The sequence below is a fragment of the Bolinopsis microptera genome, chromosome 7, assembly GCF_026151205.1.
Source record: "Bolinopsis microptera isolate Bmic1 chromosome 7, MBARI_Bmic_1.0, whole genome shotgun sequence".
Lineage (NCBI taxonomy): Eukaryota > Metazoa > Ctenophora > Tentaculata > Lobata > Bolinopsidae > Bolinopsis > Bolinopsis microptera.
This window is the reverse complement of record NC_087078.1, coordinates 19455445-19473900: the sequence shown is the minus strand read 5'-3', so window position 1 is coordinate 19473900 and position 18456 is coordinate 19455445. Positions and strand designations below refer to the sequence as shown.

Here is an 18456-nt window from a genome sequence, read left to right as displayed (position 1 = left end):
AGTATGACAGTAAGGTATATAAGAAGTTATTCAATTTTGCTTGGGCTATTATATTGACTATTGAGGTTTAATGATGATATGGAATTTGAATTCTATATAAATTTACACTATGTGGTTGGGGCATTTTGCATAGTAAATATGGTTACTACTCCTATATATCATATTATTTGATTGGTATTCGATTTCTGATTATTTCTTAGGAATATGATTATTATATCTCAATTTGGCTTTAGGTAGGGTGCCCCGCTAAAAGAACTGGATTCTTCCAGGAAGCATCCCGTGCACAGACCTTGGTCTACATATATATTAAATTATTAACCATTTGAATTCTGTATGTGCACGAAAATTTATTTCAATCAATATCCATACTCAGGTGTGTCCTGATGTTACACATCCGTAGTTCTCTTGTAGTTCTCCTTCGTCTTGACGGCCATCAGTTCGGCAAGTCTCTTAATAAAACGCTTGGCTTCATGTGCTATTCCTCCTGTAGTGGTAAATACAAGGGGGACGAATGATCTTTTCTCCAATCGTAGCACTCGGTTGTAGCACTCAGTTCAATTCTGGTAGCACTCAATCAGTGGCGTAACAATGCATTTTGGCGCCCCCCACCCCCCCCCCCCCCGTTTTGCTAGTACTTTGGTTTAGTCAGCGGGGCCCTACGTTACGCCACTGCACTCAGTACTGGTTTTTCTTCTCGTTCTTGTGCAGGGTGTAAAGTTGTGGCATAATCTATGAAAGCGGTTTAGGGTTGAAGATACGCACGTCAAAGAAAGTACTCTCAAACGTGCTCCACACTCCTCTTGCTGATATATCAAGCCTGGCCTTATCAGTATTGTTACCCCATTTAAGTAAAGGGTGTTTAATTTCCCCCTTACGAATTTATACCTGGTCGAATTTATCCTCTACAATGTGCTAGCAACTTGTGTGTTCCATCCTTGAGTTGCAACCTTTGCCTTACTGAGTAATGATGTTTTGTGCTAAGGAACAGAAAATATTGTTGTGACTGATCTACTAATGTGTGATAGTCCTATCAACAACAGGTGGAATGGGAAGAGAAGCAAATACGTTCTTCAAAAAGTTAGCTGATAGAATGTCTAGAAAATCAGGCCAAAGATACAGTGAAGCGATGACTTGTATCAGGAAAAAAATAAGATTTGACTAAGAACGACAATTATTGCTCTTAGAGGAGAATTAGAAAGAGGGATAAAAAGTGGTAGTATAGTTAAGATATCAGATTTAGATATTAATTTAAAGCCAACAAATTGAATTGGCTACTTTTACTACTACAACAAAGGGTTTTTATGAAATTTTCTAAGATTTTTTATTGAATTTTTATATAGGGTTATTGTTACAGTATGTGTATATATAATATTGTTTGAATAATTTTTTAAAAATTTTTACTAATGTGTGATTTAACTAATTTAATATTGATGCCAAAATTAACTGATTACCACATTTAGGTACATATTTGTACACTGATATAGAGGTCACTGATATCACATGGCTGAGGAGGCTGAAGGGGGCACTTTTTGGATCAGAAATTTAGCCAAAGGTGTCTCTACTCTTGGCGCTCTCCGTAAGTCTATTATTTGTGCTATTCCTGAACGATCTGGTAGTAAGTAAACTTCATTGAAAAAGGAAAGTTTGTTGTTCTCAAAACTCATTAGTAATCAAATCTAAAATTAATTTCTTTCAGTTGCCTGTATAACTGGTATATTTGTCCTTATCTCCTTTTCTGCAAAATGTGTTGCCATGGGAATATTCCAGATGTAAGTATTATTTTAGTGTAGATCTTGACTCAAGAAAGGTAGTCCCACAATAAGAAGCACGATTTTTATAAATTTGAAGTATTGAATGTCCATCTTGTAGTTGTATGGTGTTGCAAAATTGAATAATCAAATTGAATCATAGTTAGTTGTCAAAATATATTTGAATATGATTATGAAATGCAATTTTGAAACTTTCTTGTATTATAATTCTATTTTCAGAGCTGCTGGAATTTGTGTGCTCATGCTTGAAGCCACCATGTGCTTCTTGTTTTTAGACATAGGAAAATGGCTTAATGAAAAATCTGACAAGATAAAGCCTTGGATGAAAATGTTCTTCTACTTTGCGTAAGTTACAGCAATTAAATAGGAAAATAATTGAGTTCTAAATATACTTCATACTTGTACGTAATTTTTTCAAGTGTTTGTTTATAGAACCCGTCCCCAATCTCGTATCGGGAAATGACTAAACTCAGGTCTGAGTGTGAATACGGGTGGTACCTGCAAGAGTGTTCATTAAGCATTTAGAGTTCTGTGAAACTGCAGTTACAATTGTGCTAGAGTATTTTTAGTATATACGATAGGTATCAGATATATATCCTTACATGCTTCCAAAATTTGTAAAGCCGTAGTACATACATATCACATTACACCGGAGCCTACATAGTGCAATCTCCTCCAGTCGATCTGCGCCGTGTATGTTTATATAAACGCGCGGCCCAGTTTGAAGGAAACCACACTCTGCAAGTTCGATCCAGTAGAATGCTACATGTACGTACTACGGCTTCATCTCCAACTTTCTGCACAATGTACTGGAATGTTTTGAAGGAAGAAAAAAAAAAAAAAAAAAAAAAAAAAAAAAAACAAACTAAAATCAGCCTCTTTTTCTTTTTAAAAAAAAAAATAATAAAGTATGTAACGTCGATACCAAACCGATCATTTAGCGATGATAACTGAGTAGTGGATTCCTGGGTTGCAGAGTCATTCAGATGTTTCAGTCTTCGAATGTGGTTCTTGTTCAGTTTTGTCCATGTTTCCTCGTGTTATGTTCAAAGTTTTAGGTGTCATGTTGTCCTGTGATGATAATTTCTAAAGCGTGTTATTTATGGGCTAACGTGTTTTATCGTGTGTAGAGTAGCGTAGCTTGAAGATATTTATTTTTATTTTGATTTTTTATTTGATTTTTTTTTTAATGAAGAAGAAGTACATTGAGTAAAAGAAGTGTATGATGGAATATTAATTGCAATGTATCATAAGTGAATATAACACACATAACCCCGGCATGCGCAGGGATTATATTTCAATTTTTCCCGCGACGCGCGGGAAAAATTTATAATAATTTCGAGTGCGAAGCACGAGGGATTATTATGAAAATAACCCCGACGTGCTTTAGCACGAGGGGTTATTTTAATATAACTTAAGCGTGCCGGTGTTATGTGTTATAAACCCCTCCGGGTTAGTGCTAGGACCAACAAATTTGACATTTTACTCTTAATTCTAGCCATATGAGATCAGTATGGAAAATATGAAATGGAATTGGGGACTACCAAATTGAAATAAATACAACTAAGGTACTATGACATTTGAAATTGGCGTTATATCTAAACATTATTCCTCAGTCAGAAGTACGTTGAATGAATATGAATATCGATATAAAGGGGCGTCGAGTTAAGCCTGGCAAGCGATAAAAGGTGGAGCTAATAATGATATCGTGTCATGAAGTTCATCAAAGTAGACGACTATAATACATGGCTTATATCAAACACGACAAAATTAACCGGACAAAATCAAATGTAACCGTCGAGACAAGTTCTGGAACTGGTCCTATTAATGTAAGAGTTTAAGTAATGTAAGCAGTGTGCTGGAGTTTTGCCAGCGCCTGCAATTAGACCGATACGTAGATCAAGTGTATTTATAGTTCTTACGTTAAGCCATAGGTCACGTGACATTTTTTACCAATGCGCGTCGTAGTAGTTAGTCACGTGATACACGTCATCAAAACACGTGACAGTGCGCAGTTGAAATTCTCATGGAATATCAAAACAAAACAAATCTTGTTGAGCCAAATTAGCGGGGCGGGATTATAGAAGTTGTGCCGGGGTTATTTATTCAGCGGGAAAAAACTAACAGCGGGAGGCGGGATTATCAGAATCTATTTAGCGGGAGCCGGGATTATCATAATCTTATTCTATCCCGGAGGGGTTTATAAGTAATGTATCCTGAGTGAAGTGAAAAAAATCCTAAATTGTAAAAAACGGAAGGCTACAGTATAATGTAGTTACGGTATGAAAAATAGTTAATCGGACCCTCAAGAATTAGCAATAGAAATAATTGTATAGTAATGTAAATCATTGTACGTATTGTCTAAGGAAAATTTCGCTTTTTTTAATGAATGATAATAATTTAAAGGATTTTATTTTGACAAGGTCATTAATTTTAAGAACTGGAAAACCAAAGGTAGCGCTTCGTAAGGTGAATAAAAATGGGCAATTACAAAGAAAATGGACATTGTCTTCTGGTTCTAGATGGCATCGAGGACAGATATCTGTAGGTTTCTTTTTTATTTTAAACAAAAATGAGTATAGAGGTGCTCTGTTAGAAAGTATGTTGGTAAGTTTATGAAGGTCCGCTGTTGTCATTTCTGTGATGGTGGATAATGATTCTTTCTTATGGAGGGAGACAACTAGCTTATGAAGCTTATTAGTGGAGGGTGATGCTTCTAAAGATGATTTGCTTTGGGCGAAAGACCAACTTTTGAGTTTGGCTTTGAAGCTGGAGTACGGAACGGGGGTAACCTGTCCTACACTATCAAGACTGGTGGCTTCTTTTGCCAGGCTGTCCGCGAGTTCGTTTCCCGTTACCCCTGTGTGGCCTCTTACCCAGTGAAGCGTTATCTTTGATTTCAAACCTAGGGAGTTCAAGGCTTTTATGGTGTCTATTGTCATAGTTGAAGTGGGATAATGGTTTGACAGCGCATGGAGAGAGCTCATGCTGTCGCTGAAGAAATGAATGTTCCGATTGATAAAGTCCGGGTTATCAAGCAGGTTAAGTGTAGCTGCACAGATTGCAAACATTTCGGCTTGGAATACAGTTGAATGGTCTGATATCCGGATCTTTCCACAGTTGGGCTCTGCCGGATTTTGACAGTGGAAGATGGCCCAGCCGGATCCAGTTTTACCCTCTGAAGTTTTTGATCCGTCCGTAAAAACTAGGGAGCAGAAGGGTAGGTCGTAGAAATCCGACATGTCGATATTGGGTGAGGTATCGACGGTGAATTGCCTGTCTATATTATAGAATGGTTTAATGGTTCTGTCCACCGATTCAAATGGTAGGTTTTGGTCAAAGATATTCTGCTGAAGGTCCTTTCCAAACTTAGAGTGGGGAGTGAATTTGCCTTTGGGTGGTAAAGCTTCTATATATAAGGGCTTGATGACTGTATCCGGTTTAAAGTCAAGAAAGCCGTTCTTTTTACGCTAAGGTTAACCGGTTCAATATTTGCTATAGAAGTTGTGCTAGTGAGTGGCGAACACTTAGATGTTCCTGTTATAGATCTGGCTGCCGTGTTGAAGACTTTAGTTAACTTGTTATTCATGCTCTTGTTCTGCATGGCAGAATTGGCCCAGAAGAGACTTCCATAAGTGATCGTTGGCCTTGTCACGCATTTATATATCCATCTGAGGGTTGTTGGGTTAAGGCCCCAATTCCTTGCCGTAGTTTTCTTGATCGCTGCTTGTTGGATGTTGGCCGCAGTTATCTTTTTTTCCAAGTGGGTAATCCACGACAGTTTGGAGTCTAGGTGCACTCCTAGGTATTTAACCGTAGTTGTAACTGGAAGGGGGGTCCCCTGGTACAGTATTGGTTGGTCCAAAGATACATTATGTCGGTGCGTGAATATTACGACCTTTGACTTTTGTGTATTTATTTGGAGACCCGCTTCCGTACACCAAGTTTCAATTGTCCGTACAACTGATTGCGCCCTTTGTCTGATGTCAGTTATCTCTGTGCCGGATATAAGGGATGCAATGTCGTCAGCGAATGCCTGAATAAATTCCTCAATACTAATCCTCTTCAGTAGGAGGTCGACTACTAAGTTCCAAAGAGTTGGGCCTAGACGTCCTCCTTGAGCAAAACCTTTAAGTAGCAGTCTTATAATGATCGCTTTGCCAAGTGTATACGTCACTCTCCGGTTGGAAAGGAGGTACTTTATTAGGTTGTAAACTGATTTTGATACCGGAGAGTTCCGTAGCACTTTGAGGATGTACTCTGTTGAAACGTTGTCGAATGCTCCAGATATGTCTATGAAGATACCCACAGTAATCCCCCTGTCTACTAAGGACTGTTCGATCTTATGTACCAGACTGCTAATCGCGTGGTCACATGATTTCCCTCTCCTAAACCCATATTGACTATGGTGAAGGTAGGATTCCAGGTCCAGATCAATTTCAAGATGCCATATGATTAATCTTTCCAGGCATTTTAGTATACAAGGAGAAAGGTTGATAGTGCGATAAGATTTGGGACTTACATGTTCTTTTATACCAGGTTTAGGAATGAAAATTCCCGAGGATGATAGCCAGATATCTGGGATGGCCCCCAGAAGAAAGCAGTCCATGAAGATATATTTTACAGGCACTTCTAGCATATCCCAACAGTGCTCAAGAATTTTGTAGGATATGTCATCTGGTCCTGGGGCTGACTTCGTGTTTGTGTTCTTCATTAGTTCTTTGATACGAGAATTGGAACATATTTGTTCCACCTCCCTAACAAGAGCGATATATTCTTCGAAGTCGATTGGTAATCCTACATAATCGCTCCTAGGGATGTCTTCAGAATCCTTGAAGGATGTGCCGGGTGCGAGTGTATCGACCATAAACTTTAGAGCATCACTGTCACTCGAGAAGTGCTCGTTATTTTCGTTAGTGATACTCGGACAACTGAACCGAACGCTGTGTAGCGGATTTTGTAGCTGCTTGATGAGTTTGGACGATTCAGCCCTGTTCCGTGAAGAACAGAAGTTTTGGTACGATTGGAATTTACCCCTACGAATTGATTTACTGTAAGTAGATTGGGCATCTTTTAGATGTTCGTACAATTCGATTGAGTCTTTGTCGTCTTCAAAATTTGAGTTGGCCTCTAACAGTTTGTCTCTGTTTTCTTGAATCTCTTCATTCCACCATTCTGCTTCTGATATTTTTGCTTTATAGTATATTTTTGAGGTGGATTTTTCGATGCTTTCGGAGATGGACTGATGGAGGGATGAAGCCTTGTAATTGAGTTCGTCCAGGTTGTCTGCATGATGATTCCAGTCCACATTTTGAAGTTGGGGGGTCAGTTCTATTCGGAGCTTATCATAATCTATGCAAGTTTTCTTTGTCGTTGGTCTGAATCTTTTACCTTGTTTCGATTGATTGAGTGTGAAAGTAATCAGCTTATGGTCGGAGTACATGTTCTTATCAGATACTTTCCATTCTGCAATATCAGCCGAAATGTTTGAAGAAGAAAGAGTCAGGTCAATGATGCTGTTAAGGCCACGGCTGCACCAAGTGGGCTCCGATCCAATGTTGAGAAGTATCAGATTCTTATTGTTAATTAGGTCACTTATAATGCGACCTTTCGGTGAGGTTTTGTTGCTTTTCCATAGTTCGTGGTGGGCGTTGAAGTCTCCGCCTATGACCAGTTTCATGGAGTTGTCCCGACACCAATCTATCAGCGATGGGAGTTCCTCCGGGAGAGTTTTGTTGTCAGGATGCCAATATATGGATGAAACTACTAGGTTGTCGAACCGCACTGTGATCATGTCTCTGTTGGAGAATCTATGAAGTGTTGAAGATATAGGGGCGAAGTTGGTAGATGTTATAATGGCTGCTCGTGGAGCTCCTGTTTTAGTCGAGTAGAACGCCGAGTGTTGGTGGTGGAAACCATCTAATTTGGAGTCTTTGCGTTTGAGCGGAGGTTCGCTAATTATGGCAATGAATGGAGCTGAGGCAAGAAGTTCGGGTCCAAGGAAGGATGTGGGAACCAGAGATTTGTGACAATTTAGTTGGAGGAATTGTATAAGTTGCCTGTTTACATTGATTGCAGAGGTTTGATTCTTATTCATGTTAAATCGCTGAAATGTTAACAAATAGAGGACGGGTAAAAGTAAAAAGTATAGTAATCTGTAAAGTATAGAGGAGGGGAATAAGCAATAAGTTAATAAAAATAAAAAAATTTCAACTTGTTTTTAGCAAAGATGAATCAAGGAGGTATAATTATGAAAAGGTAATGTCTAACAAGAAGACTCATAGTCAAAGAGTTAAGAGAAGGGTAGAAGCCATGACAAATGATGATCTACCGGTTTAGGCGAAGAGGCCAGATCGCGACTCGTGTTGGTATAATAAGGGAAGGCAGGAGGTGGCCCCACGTGTTTAATCAGGTGATACAGTTGATGAATAACTGCCATGAATGTAATAAGTTCTCCTTGGTGAGTAAGTAAATGTTAAAATGAATCAAGTGGTAGAAAATCTGTGATATAAATTCCCAAGTAGAAATTAATTATAAAGATAAACGCTATGAACGGGTAGTGTGGCAGGCAATGCTTAACAGTTACACGTAAATGTGCAGTTCAAAATAAAAATGAACAAGCGTAAAAGGTATGAGGAGAAGTAACGAGAGTGGGAGTGATAAAGTCACATCCAAATAGTGAGTGAAGAAGGTGATTACAAACCTTGACCAGAAGAGTCTAATGAAGTAACTCTTCCTTAAATGCTGATATGCGTCGTCTCCATCCCAGAAAATATGAAGATGACCCAGTGAAAAAGTGCAGAAATCGTCCGAAAATAACAAATACTAGAAACAGTTAAAAAGTGACAGAATTCAAACACAAGCAAAATTTATGACATAGATAATAATACAAAATATCTTCAAACGGAGTTTTCTTAGAGGGTGAGATGTTCTTTAATAAGTCCTCATGATTAAATGAGAAGTTACCTAGAGGTACTAAATTAACCGGACTGCTAGCAAGGAGTCGAGAGTGGGAATAATATAAATGCGGAATTAATTCTAAGATAACAAAAAATCTTGTACAGAAAGCTAAAGTTCGAACAAAAAGTCTAGGAAAAACCTGTGAACCAAATAAGCAGAATCAATTTTTTCAAGTAGAGGGTGAGATGTTCTTTAATAAGTCCTCATGATTAAATGAGAAGTTACCTAGAGGTACTAAATTAACCGGACTGCTAGCAAGGAGTCGAGAGTGGGAATAATATAAATGCGGAATTAATTCTAAGATAACAAAAAATCTTGTACAGAAAGCTAAAGTTCGAACAAAAAGTCTAGGAAAAACCTGTGAACCAAATAAGCAGAATCAATTTTTTCAAGTAGTCACACATCTAATAATTTTAATACCTGTAACACTCTCAATTTCAGAATGTGTATTCCTGGCCCAGTCATATGTGGTTCAACCACAAGCTATGTCGGATCTCTTGGCTTTGTACTCGCTGGAATGTGCTACATGGTTCTTACTATCGGTCCTAAGTAAGACAATGTTTCTAAATTGTTGCTGTTGAGTTTAGGCAGTTGCTCTTGTGACCAGAGTTTTAGAGTTATATATATATATGCTGTTGAGTTAGATCCAGTTTTGTTAATCATTTCATTTGATCTCTTCTGATCTCTTATAATGTTTCCCAACAATACCGCCATAACCATCATTTCATCTTTTTAATTTTTTTAAATGTTTACAATTCACGGTTTAAATGTCATATAATTAAATAATACTACAAAGTGCATTATATTTATCGCGGTTATATTAACACCACATTTAAACTATCCTACTTCAGGGGATCGGCACCTCCACAGGGTTCTGGCAATCTTCCCTATACAAGACAGATTGACGACATAGCTGCTTGAGGGTCCTGGTACGAAGCTATAATTAAATAATTACTAAACTTAAACTTTGGCATAATTGACAGTTTGAGCTCCTGGTTGAACTTGAATGATCATAAAGATGACTGGATGAATTTCGATATCGATCTAAAAAGTCTCTTCTCACTGATTAATATAAAGAATAATGAACTATTTTTATAAAAATCGTGCTGGTCGCGAGCAATTCCTCTATGTTGTCTTTCAATATCTTTACCCAATCAGCAATAGCTATTGCGTGCTGTAAATATGTAAAATTACCTTACAAGACATATTTATAACGTACGAAATGTGGCGGTTTTCCGAAAATTTCGCCATATTTTCGGACCGTCAAAATTTCGGTCGTCGTAATAGAATCCGTCGCATTATCTTTTAGCTTATTTCAATGACTGTGCCCTCACTGCTTTATTTTGTTTCTAAAAAGTAATATCAAGTAAAATAAATTAATAAATTCTGGCATCTTGGGACAAATTATCACCACATCAATGACGAATTGAATGTCAAGCAATACAATTTAAATTTGCATTAAAATACATGTATGTGCTAACATGAAAGTCTTACAGTCTTAATACAGACTAAGTTTGAACATGATTTTACCGAATATCAGAAATTTCCTTACTGCTTACTGTCACAAAAAATGATGAAAAATACCCTTATTTTCTGTGACGTCCGAAATGTGACGGTTTTTGTTCAATTTCGCCATATTTTCGGACCGCCAAAATTTCGGTCGTCGCAAATTGGTCCGCCACAAAAAAGTCTTGTAAGGTAGAGCATAGCACATAGTTATATCCAAGTGCTTCCTAGTTTCCTTAGATGGATGTATTATAATATGTAATTTAGATGTATCTAATGGGTAAATCTTAAAAATTATTTGATTTTTAAAAATTGTAATCAACATTTTGTTTAAATTAAATATGTAAAATTGAATGACGTTGGATCAGGAATAATATAACTCTACAAGATAAAAAAATATAGAATAAATATTATGAATCTAGAATCTTAACTGAAACATTTTAAATTTGTATTTATTTGGTTGTGCTAGTGATCTGGGTTTGATCGTGTGATTGAGTGTGGAATTTAATTTTGTTCGATTGAGATCTTATCTATAATTATCTATAATTATCCATTTTGTTCACTTGATCACATTTGATGTTCATATACCAATGATAAACGTATCACGTTGCTGCACAAATATTTATAGTCATTTGATATTATTTATTGATTTGTGATCTTCTTTTCTAGATTATGTGTACCCTGATATATTATTGTCTTAGTTTCAAATTAAAATTAAAAAATTGTGTTAACTAATAACTTTAATCCCCAGTTTCTTTGTCATGGTGAATTCACATTTCTGGGGTTTGACCTTTAAAGAACGAATCTGCTTATTCTGCAATTTGCAGTCTTATTTTATAAGAGATGTGAGATAATGCACCAATAATTATTCCTTATATGATCATTGGCAGCACGTTACCGTAATATGGTGGGGGGGGGGGGCCATACCGTACTTTGTTACCTCCTCGTAATATGCTCTGTTACCTCCTCGTAATATGCTCTGTTACCTCCTCGTAATATGCTTTGTTACCTCCTCGTAATATGATTTGTTACCTCCTCGTAATATGCTTTGTTACCTCCTCGTAATATGCTTTGTTACCTCCTCGTAATATGCTTTGTTACCTCCTAGTAATATGCTTTGTTACCTCCTCGTAATATGCTTTGTTACCTCCTCGTAATATGATTTGTTACCTCCTCGTAATATGCTTTGTTACCTCCTAGTAATATGCTTTGTTACCTCCTCGTAATATGCTTTGTTACCTCCTCGTAATATGCTTTGTTACCTCCTCGTAATATGCTTTGTTACCTCCTCGTAATATGCTTTGTTACCTCCTAGTAATATGCTTTGTTACCTCCTCGTAATATGCTTTGTTACCTCCTCGTAATATGCTTTGTTACCTCCTCGTAATATGCTTTGTTACCTCCTAGTAATATGCTTTGTTACCTCCTCGTAATATGCTTTGTTACCTCCTCGTAATATGCTTTGTTACCTCCTAGTAATATGCTTTGTTACCTCCTAGTAATATGCTTTGTTACCTCCTCGTAATATGCTTTGTTACCTCCTCGTAATATGCTTTGTTACCTCCTCGTAATATGCTTTGTTACCTCCTCGTAATATGCTTTGTTACCTCCTCGTAATATGCTTTGTTACCTCCTCGTAATATGCTTTGTTACCTCCTCGTAATATGCTTTGTCACCTCCTCGTAATATGCTTTGTTACCTCCTCGTAATATGCTTTGTTACCTCCTCGTAATATGCTTTGTTACCTCCTCGTAATATGCTTTGTTACCTCCTCGTAATATGCTTTGTTACCTCCTCGTAATATGCTTTGTTACCTCCTCGTAATATGCTTTGTTACCTCCTCGTAATATGCTTTGTTACCTCCTCGTAATATGCTTTGTTACCTCCTCGTAATATGCTTTGTTACCTCCTCGTAATATGCTTTGTCACCTCCTCGTAATATGCTTTGTTACCTCCTCGTAATATGCTTTGTTACCTCCTCGTAATATGCTTTGTTACCTCCTCGTAATATGCTTTGTTACCTCCTCGTAATATGCTTTGAATCGGACTTTAAATTGATTGTACTACGGGATGTAAAAGCAGGCAGAAATTGTTCTAGATTCCTGGTCTGAATAGTTGAATCGTATTTTCTACGTTATTCTTTATAATGAACGTAGTGCGTTACTGGCCGATTATCAACTTTTCACAATTTTATAGTGTGCAGAGAATTTAACATTGCGTGTAAATGTCATGGACACTATATGGCGTGATAAACTACTGCTTTGTGAGAACATAGTGTCTCGTACAGTATTGAAGTATGAAAATCGAATCTAAATTTCATGCCACGTCCAATTGAGCTTCCACCTAAAATTCCTTGATTATGTCAGGCTATCGTGATTAATGATTATGTGGTATGTATTATCTTAATAAGTGCACAATTGTATTATGTATATAAAATGTAATTTGCTTTATTCTTTTTAGGAATGGGACTATGTAAATGCCCCTTAAAGAAAGTAACCAATCTTTTCTGTTTTGAACACAGGGTTAATGTTTGTGACAGTTGCCTCCTCTCTAATCATGCTCAGGTAAGAGTTGATAGTTTTAAATTTAATCGTCAGAAATCTAATATATTCTTCTTTAATATTCTTGACATATTATCTTATGAACAATCTACAGTTGTAAAATAACCACCAAATAACCACAACCAAAAACCCTCCAGTGTATAGTCCAAACATACCTAAAGTGGCTGCAAGACTCCGAGTACGTGCCCCAGTGTAGACTCTGTAACACGCTACTTAACGAGCACCCTACAGTCCGTCTCTCCTGTCTCCATGTGTACCACAAACACTGTCTCACTAACCACGCTCAGTCCCTACCTCCCACCACCGCCCCTGCTAGCTACACTTGTCTTACTTGCCAGGTAGGTTATCAGTTTAACACTTTACTAACACTTTACTAACACTTTACTAACACTTTACTAACACTTTACTAACACTTTACTAACACTTTACTATCACTTTACTAACACTTTACTAACACTTTACTAACACTTTACTAACACTTTACTAACACCTTGAAACCTTACTATCAGTTTCTATTGAAAAGGTTTTTAGAATTTAGTTTAGGCATCCTTAAACTTGACAAGTTTGGTCCTGTGCTTTCAATGTACATAATATGAGCAACCTTTTTATATAAAGTGTTAATTCATTTTAAGTACTATTTTAAATTTACTTTCAATTTAATACCGCTACTACTACTCCTACTTTCCAGGAGGGGATATTTCCTGATGCCAGTAACAAATCCCCAATTGCTGAAGCGCTGCGGAAGTCCCTTGCGACAGAAACTTGGGCCAGACCAGGGCTAGGTTTGCCAGTACGAGAGAGGATCCCGGATAATGGTCCTCCAGGCCCTCCTCAGCTCGCTAGCACTCCTGCTCCCCACAGAACTGGTTATTTTATCACGTGACCAATTTATACTAGTACTGCCAAACAAGCTTCACTTAGTTCCTATTTCCATGCTATCGTTGGTTAAAAATTGCTAAGTTTTAAGTAAATCAGCTCCCGCCAGGCTTGATAAATAGATTTAACCGCTATTATTTAAAGTTTGACTTAAACGTTTCTCCTCTCAGCACCTCCAGTCTTCCCTGAGCACACATCAAAGCCTCCCACCGCCACCCCAGCAGCAGCAGCAGCGGTAGTGCCAGTACCACAACCAGCTCCTCAACCAGCTCCTACCGTTAGCTCCGTGGTGGAACCAGTCCTTGTAGAACAAACTAAAGTTACCCGCCAGGATAGCAAGATACCTGTTGGGGTTGTTACTCCTGTTTCTGGTCAGTGTTTAGGATAGCAAGATACCTGTTGGGGTTGTTACTCCTGTTTCTGGTCAGTGTTTAGGATAGCAAGATACCTGTTGGGGTTGTTACCCCTGTTTCTGGTCAGTGTTTAGGATAGCAAGATACCTGTTGGGGTTGTTACTCCTGTTTCTGGTCAGTGTTTAGGATAGCAAGATACCTGTTGGGGTTGTTACTCCTGTTTCTGGTCAGTGTTTAGGATAGCAAGATACCTGTTGGGGTTGTTACTCCTGTTTCTGGTCAGTGTTTAGGATAGCAAGATACCTGTTGGGGTTGTTACCCCTGTTTCTGGTCAGTGTTTAGGATAGCAAGATACCTGTTGGGGTTGTTACCCCTGTTTCTGGTCAGTGTTTAGGATAGCAAGATACCTGTTGGGGTTGTTACTCCTGTTTCTGGTCAGTGTTTAGGATAGCAAGATACCTGTTGGGGTTGTTACTCCTGTTTCTGGTCAGTGTTTAGGATAGCAAGATACCTGTTGGGGTTGTTACTCCTGTTTCTGGTCAGTGTTTAGGATAGCAAGATACCTGTTGGGGTTGTTACTCCTTTTTTTGGTCAGTGTTTAGGATAGCAAGATACCTGTTGGGGTTGTTACTCCTGTTTCTGGTCAGTGTTTAGGATAGCAAGATACCTGTTGGGGTTGTTACTCCTGTTTCTGGTCAGTGTTTAGGATAGCAAGATACCTGTTGGGGTTGTTACTCCTTTTTTTGGTCAGTGTTTGGGATAGCAAGATACCTGTTGGGGTTGTTACTCCTGTTTCTGGTCAGTGTTTAGGATAGCAAGATACCTGTTGGGGTTGTTACTCCTGTTTCTGGTCAGTGTTTGGGATAGCAAGATACCTGTTGGGGTTGTTACTCCTTTTTTTGGTCAGTGTTTAGGATAGCAAGATACCTGTTGGGGTTGTTACTCCTGTTTCTGGTCAGTGTTTAGGATAGCAAGATACCTGTTGGGGTTGTTACTCCTGTTTCTGGTCAGTGTTTAGGATAGCAAGATACCTGTTGGGGTTGTTACTCCTTTTTTTGGTCAGTGTTTAGGATAGCAAGATACCTGTTGGGGTTGTTACTCCTGTTTCTGGTCAGTGTTTAGGATAGCAAGATACCTGTTGGGGTTGTTACTCCTGTTTCTGGTCAGTGTTTAGGATAGCAAGATACCTGTTGGGGTTGTTACTCCTGTTTCTGGTCAGTGTTTGGGATAGCAAGATACCTGTTGGGGTTGTTACTCCTGTTTCTGGTCAGTGTTTAGGATAGCAAGATACCTGTTGGGGTTGTTACTCCTGTTTCTGGTCAGTGTTTAGGATAGCAAGATACCTGTTGGGGTTGTTACTCCTGTTTCTGGTCAGTGTTTAGGATAGCAAGATACCTGTTGGGGTTGTTACTCCTGTTTCTGGTCAGTGTTTAGGATAGCAAGATACCTGTTGGGGTTGTTACTCCTGTTTCTGGTCAGTGTTTAGGATAGCAAGATACCTGTTGGGGTTGTTACTCCTGTTTCTGGTCAGTGTTTAGGATAGCAAGATACCTGTTGGGGTTGTTACTCCTGTTTCTGGTCAGTGTTTAGGATAGCAAGATACCTGTTGGGGTTGTTACTCCTGTTTCTGGTCAGTGTTTAGGATAGCAAGATACCTGTTGGGGTTGTTACTCCTTTTTTTGGTCAGTGTTTAGGATAGCAAGATACCTGTTGGGGTTGTTACTCCTGTTTCTGGTCAGTGTTTAGGATAGCAAGATACCTGTTGGGGTTGTTACTCCTGTTTCTGGTCAGTGTTTAGGATAGCAAGATACCTGTTGGGGTTGTTACTCCTGTTTCTGGTCAGTGTTTAGGATAGCAAGATACCTGTTGGGGTTGTTACTCCTGTTTCTGGTCAGTGTTTAGGATAGCAAGATACCTGTTGGGGTTGTTACTCCTGTTTCTGGTCAGTGTTTAGGATAGCAAGATACCTGTTGGTAGTATATAATTCACTGGATTACGTTTCACGATCTCAACGTAATTATAAACCCTCTAGAATGGGAAGTGTAAAACTTATTTTTGTATATTGAAATAAGGACGCTGGTATTATTCACTGGTATGACTACAATTTTATTCAGGGTCCTACGATCGTAAGAACATGGTGGTAGACACGCGCGACGCAGAGCCCACGAGACCTAGCGTGTCTGCGTTTGATTGCGATGAAGACAAATACAGGCGGAGGAGTTTGAGAGAGTGGCTAACTCGTTGGTTCAGGTAAAGGGGCCGAGGGGGGGTCAGGTAAAGGGGCCGGGGGTTCAGGTAAAGGCGGCTGGGTGGTTCAGGTAAAGGGGGCCGGGGGTTCAGGTTAATGGGGCCAGGGGGTTCAGGTTAATGGGGCCGGGGTGGGGTTCAGGTAAATGGGGCCTACCTACCTTGGGTTCGTTTCGGGCTAGCACGCCCAGGCCAAGACATATTGTGTCTCCACCACTGGTGTCTCCGTTATCATGTCTTGCTCACAGCCCATTCCAAGATTGAATTGCCATTAGCCCCTGTATATCCAGGGGTAGGAGGGGTGTCGGGGACGGTATGAAGATCCATGATGTCTTGGACGTGGTGAAGAAGTTGAGTAAGACAGCTTGAAAGCCGTGCTGGTCTCGAACATCTTTATGAGGATGGATGTTAGAGATACCGGTCGATAGTTGGCAGCAATCGACCTTTTCCCCTTTCTTAAAAAGGGGGGTTAAGGTTAATGGGGCCGGGGGGTTCAGGTTAATGGGGCCGGGGGGTTTAGGTTAATGGGGCCGAGGGGTTCAGGTTAATGGGGCCGGGGGGTTCAGGTTAATGGGGCCGGGGGTTTAGGTTAATGGGGCCGGGGGGTTTAGGTAAATGGGGCCGGGGGTTCAGTTAAAGACCCCGGCCCCCTTAAACACGCCATCCTCTTGTTTAAATCACGTGACCACTGTAGAGTGTAGAAACGATAGAAAACATAATCACTATTTGTAAAATAAAATCCCTCTGTGATTTGAAGTTGTCAATATGACCCAGATTATTGTAAAGATAGAAAACATCTACAAGGGAAATATTCTACAGCTTTAACGTTATGACTCATTTCAGATTGCACTCAATAAGCAAAGATAGAGATGATCCCTTATCTGCAAACTTGCGGCGCTGGATTATCTTATTTATTATCGGTGTAATTGTCCTTCTAACGTGCATTCTGATGTTGACACGTGTAACTAATGACCATGCTACTAATGATCCGTTCGTACATCTGGGACACGATAACAAGGTCCAGATAAATCCTAAATAGAGAATGTTTGGAGTTTAACATTTTTGTCGATTGTGGTAAAAATGGATCCCTTGATAATATAGGTTGAGTAATGAGTGCATGATTGATGAAATTTATGGAATGGGGTGAGAAATTTTAAGTAAGTTTTAAGCTAGGATATATTGATTTTTTTCTCTTTTGTTTTTTTTTGCTTTTGATTTTATTGCTTGAGAATGTTGCATGCAGCATGTATAAACCTACAATTTAAAAAATATTTTGTTGATCTTAATTTATGATTTTTGGCAGACGTCTGTTAGACAGGATAATTTTTTATTTTTGCCATCAAAGATTCAGTAGATTCGCAAATTGTAAAGGTATAATGTTAATTTTAACATGGGTTCACATTGCTAGATTTTCAAATTTAGCTTAGTCATGACAAAAACTTTTTTGAATTTTGAAAGTTTTATTGCTTGTAAATTGGTAGCTTACAATGTTGTAAAATAATAAGTTATTTTAATCTAAACGATTTAACAATTTACAGTAATTAAGAAAAAATGTGCATTAGCTTTCAGATATTAGCATTGACTTACATTTTATTGTTTCCAGTTGAGCTGTTAAACGAATTGTAAATCCTTATTATTTTAGTTTCTAAACTTCTGTGGTGGCATGTATTTAATTCAGAACGAAACTTATTTAAATTTCCTTTCGTGTCATTTTTATCTTAACTACGGTCACTTGAAGTATGTAGGTATATCATGGTTGTTTCTTACTAAAAATACACAGATCACCGACCGAAAGTGATTAACTCTTCAAGACTGACCTCGCAAGCGCTTTTTGCTATCAAAAGATTAAACTTCATCATTTATCCGTTATTTTACCATTTAAACCGAAATTTAATCAGATACTAATTTCCACAAATCTTGATGTTCCCATCTATAGGTGTAAACATGATATCTGCTGCCCGAAACAAGGCTCTGAGCACAGCTAAGCTCCTCACTACCAGGTCACTTCACATATGCCCTGTTGGGTCCGCTTCCAGTCAGACTAGACCAGGTTAGAACTTATATTTCCTCTTTTCTTTTGTTTGGAGACTTTTCAACAAGAATTTTCTTACGTATGTAGGTAGTAGATATACGGCATATGAAAGTTGAATTGGAGACATTTCTATCGCGGGTTTTCTTGAAAAT

General features: G+C 38.6%; 2 protein-coding genes across 2 annotated transcripts; both read left to right on the top strand.

Annotated features, from left to right (window-relative positions):
* The first annotated feature begins 1460 nt into the window (after positions 1 to 1460).
* LOC134818801 (uncharacterized) lies at positions 1461 to 9936 on the top strand. The gene is made up of 5 exons (XM_063828446.1): positions 1461 to 1576; positions 1697 to 1769; positions 1989 to 2114; positions 9171 to 9278; positions 9581 to 9936. Exons 1-5 carry the CDS (start codon positions 1501 to 1503, stop codon positions 9648 to 9650), a joined length of 453 nt encoding a protein of 150 aa, XP_063684516.1. The 5' UTR covers positions 1461 to 1500; the 3' UTR covers positions 9651 to 9936.
* Positions 9937 to 12637: 2701 nt separating this feature from the next.
* LOC134819035 (zinc finger protein-like 1) lies at positions 12638 to 17967 on the top strand. Its single transcript, XM_063828797.1, has 6 exons — positions 12638 to 12799; positions 12934 to 13134; positions 13485 to 13662; positions 13843 to 14043; positions 16140 to 16275; positions 17116 to 17967. The coding sequence occupies exons 1-6, from the start codon at positions 12698 to 12700 to the stop codon at positions 17309 to 17311; spliced, it is 1014 nt and encodes a 337-aa protein (XP_063684867.1). The 5' UTR covers positions 12638 to 12697; the 3' UTR covers positions 17312 to 17967.
* Positions 17968 to 18456: the final 489 nt, after the last annotated feature.